This window comes from Merops nubicus, unplaced genomic scaffold, assembly GCF_000691845.1.
Source record: "Merops nubicus isolate BGI_N331 unplaced genomic scaffold, ASM69184v1 scaffold27825, whole genome shotgun sequence".
NCBI classification, from domain to species: domain Eukaryota; kingdom Metazoa; phylum Chordata; class Aves; order Coraciiformes; family Meropidae; genus Merops; species Merops nubicus.
This window is the reverse complement of record NW_008612032.1, coordinates 6,511-9,150: the sequence shown is the minus strand read 5'-3', so window position 1 is coordinate 9,150 and position 2,640 is coordinate 6,511. Positions and strand designations below refer to the sequence as shown.

The 2,640-nt window shown below is 62.7% G+C and overlaps 1 protein-coding gene across 1 annotated transcript; it reads right to left on the bottom strand.

The window, feature by feature from the left end:
• Nucleotides 1–450: 450 nt before the first annotated feature.
• ARSG (arylsulfatase G) lies at nucleotides 451–2,439 on the bottom strand. Its single transcript, XM_008941431.1, has 5 exons — nucleotides 2,252–2,439; nucleotides 1,775–1,962; nucleotides 1,085–1,132; nucleotides 882–1,005; nucleotides 451–583 (listed from the first exon to the last, which is right to left on the bottom strand). The coding sequence occupies exons 1-5, from the start codon at nucleotides 2,437–2,439 to the stop codon at nucleotides 451–453; spliced, it is 681 nt and encodes a 226-aa protein (XP_008939679.1).
• Between the last annotated feature and the right edge of the window lie 201 nt (nucleotides 2,440–2,640).

The window sequence follows — 2,640 nt, the reverse complement described above, 5'->3', positions numbered from 1 at the left end:
AAATTACACAACCCGTCCGCAGGGCCTCGGGGTCACCTCGGAGGAGCCGCTTTTGCTCCTGGGGGAAGGGCCTGCCCGGGGTCCTCGTGTCCCTGTGTGGCTGGGGCAGGCGGACCCTGCAGCCCAGGGATTTGGGAGCACTCCACCCCCAAAATGGATCAAACCCCATGGATGAGGTGGGTTTAAACACCTCTGGGTGCTGCTCCAGTCCTGCTGCTGGAGACGCTGTGGGCACCCACTCAGCACCCACTCCTGCACCCCCACCAGCACCTCCCACCTACACAGGCACCTCCACCGCCCACAGCCACCTCGCCCAGTGCCACCACCAAGACACAGGGATGGAGGACAGAGGGATGGGAGCGTTTCCCTCCTTCCCTCCCATCCCTGCACGTTACCCCAGGAAGGAGGCAAGCCCAGCTCAGAGGCTTTGACCTGATGGTGGGTGGCACCTCACCTGGCCCCCCGGATGAACCGCGTGGCCGCCTCCACGTAGCGCTCTGCCAGGCTGCTGAGGTTGACGGGCTGCTGGATGATGGTGACGTTCTCAAAGAGAGGAAGGGCCACCTCTGTGTAGCAGTCCTTCCTTGCCACCCTGCCGGGAAGAAGCCACCCCTCACTCATCACTGGAGCAGGAGCAGCACAGAGCCTGGCTGTTCTCTGGCTTTGCAATGAGACGAGGAGGGGAGAAGAAAGGGGCCAACGATGTCCCCATGGCACAGGGTGCTCCAGGCACTGACCCACCACCCCGACCTGCACCCTGATGTGGGATGCACAAGGGGAAACTGGGGACAAGAACCTAAGAGGAGGGCACAGCAGCAAAGGGCAGCAGGAGGAATACCTAGCTCCCAGTGCCATCCCTGTAACCCCCCCATGCCCCGTACCTGGCAGCCGGCCTGGCAGCCGGGCCGTGCCGCGGGCAGGGCGGGCAGGGCGGCAGGTTGTAGCCGGGGGTGTCCGTGCAGCCCATGTCGTGGCTGTAGGGGATCCCAAGGTAGTAGTCGAAGCCTGAGGGGGGAGCGAGCACGTCAGTGGGGCTGGGAGGAGCTCGGGGTGCCCAGCTCACCCCCGCTAGCACCGCCCTTACCGCGGAAGCTGGGGTGATGGTGGCCGTGGTGTCCCAGGTGCCACTTCCCTGTGTGGAAGCCACAGAAAACCATTTCAGAGGTTAAGCAGTGACAGCCACCACCAGCCAAAACCCACGAGGCACCCGCAGCGCTGGGGGCTCTAAGCTAGCGACAGGAAAGGCCACTTGTGTGTGCTGGCTGCATTTCCAGAATGCCTTTCTCTTGTTTTTTCATAAACTCAGAAAAAATGCATCAGGTATCTCATGCCTGTGCAAATCAACTGCATCCAGCCTTAAAAGGCTCTTCCACACATTTGTGCTCGGAGAAGCAGACTTTCTAACCCCTCTCAAACCACCAGCTTCATCCCTGGCACGGTCCCGTTTGCTGAGGAAAGCCCAGCACGCTCCCCGTGAGGTGAAGCAATAGGAGCTTCAATGGAAAAAACCCCAGCTGGGCGGGCCTGAATTTCAGGCTCTATCCTATGTTGGAAAAGGAAGATTTTTAAGCTGGGGATTGCAAAATCCCAAGGGGGACGTGCAGAATCTCTCTCCCACGTGATCCTGTAGACTTGCCTTAATTGCCAGCGTTTCACTTAACTACCTGTGGTACCTGCTTTGAGAGGGGTGGACACGGGCACCCTCGGACCCCCCTGCCACCTCCCACCCAAGATACCCCCTCGGCACGGCACGGCACGGCACGACGGGTGTTACCTATAGCCCCCGTGCTGTACCCAGCCTCCCGCAGGACCTCGGCCAGGGTGGTCTCGTTCAGGGGGAGGCCGCCGACCGACGTGACAGCAAAGTTGTGGGTCACCCCGTTGCGCGCCCCGAGACGCCCCGTGAGTAGGGAGGCGCGGGATGGGGAGCACGTGGATGCGGCCGCATGGAAGTCCACGAACCTAGGAAAGGAAAAGACCCTTCACTCACCAGCTCCTGTGGGTGTAACGCTGCCCTGCCCTCCCTGCTCCCATCCACACACCCCTCCTGCCCCAGGGATGAGGGGGGATGAAGCTCGCAGCTCCCAGCGGGATGGACAGACCTGCACCCCAAGGCTCTGGCTGCCCTCCCTGCACACCCAAAAGCACATGGATGAGATCCCTTTGCCTGCCAGTCCCAGGGAACAAATTCCCCTTTGCTGCAGGACAGACAGATGCTTGCAGAGAGCTGGGGAGGGGGGACAGACGTTACCTCGTCCCTTCGGCCGCCAGCTCGTCCAGATGCGGAGTCTCCTTCGTCTCTGCCCAGTTGGCCCCCAGGTCTCCCCAGCCCACATCATCCGCCAGGACGACGATGAAGTTGGGCTGCCCGTAAGCTGCACAGGGAGCCGAGAGCCCCGCCAGTGCCACGGCCAGCACCAGCAGCGAGGGGGTCCCCATGGTGCCACACGCCCCCTCCCACCCACGCCGGGCTTCGCCAGGATCCCTCGGTGGTGTCCCCAGGGAGCAGGAGAGCTCCCCGAGGGCCCCTGCAGTGACAAACAGTCCCTCCTCAGCCACCCCCACCGGGCCGGGGGCCGGGGGTCTGGGTTGGCTCCCTTGGCTACCGCATGCGCTGGGAACCCTCCTCTGCCTTTTACA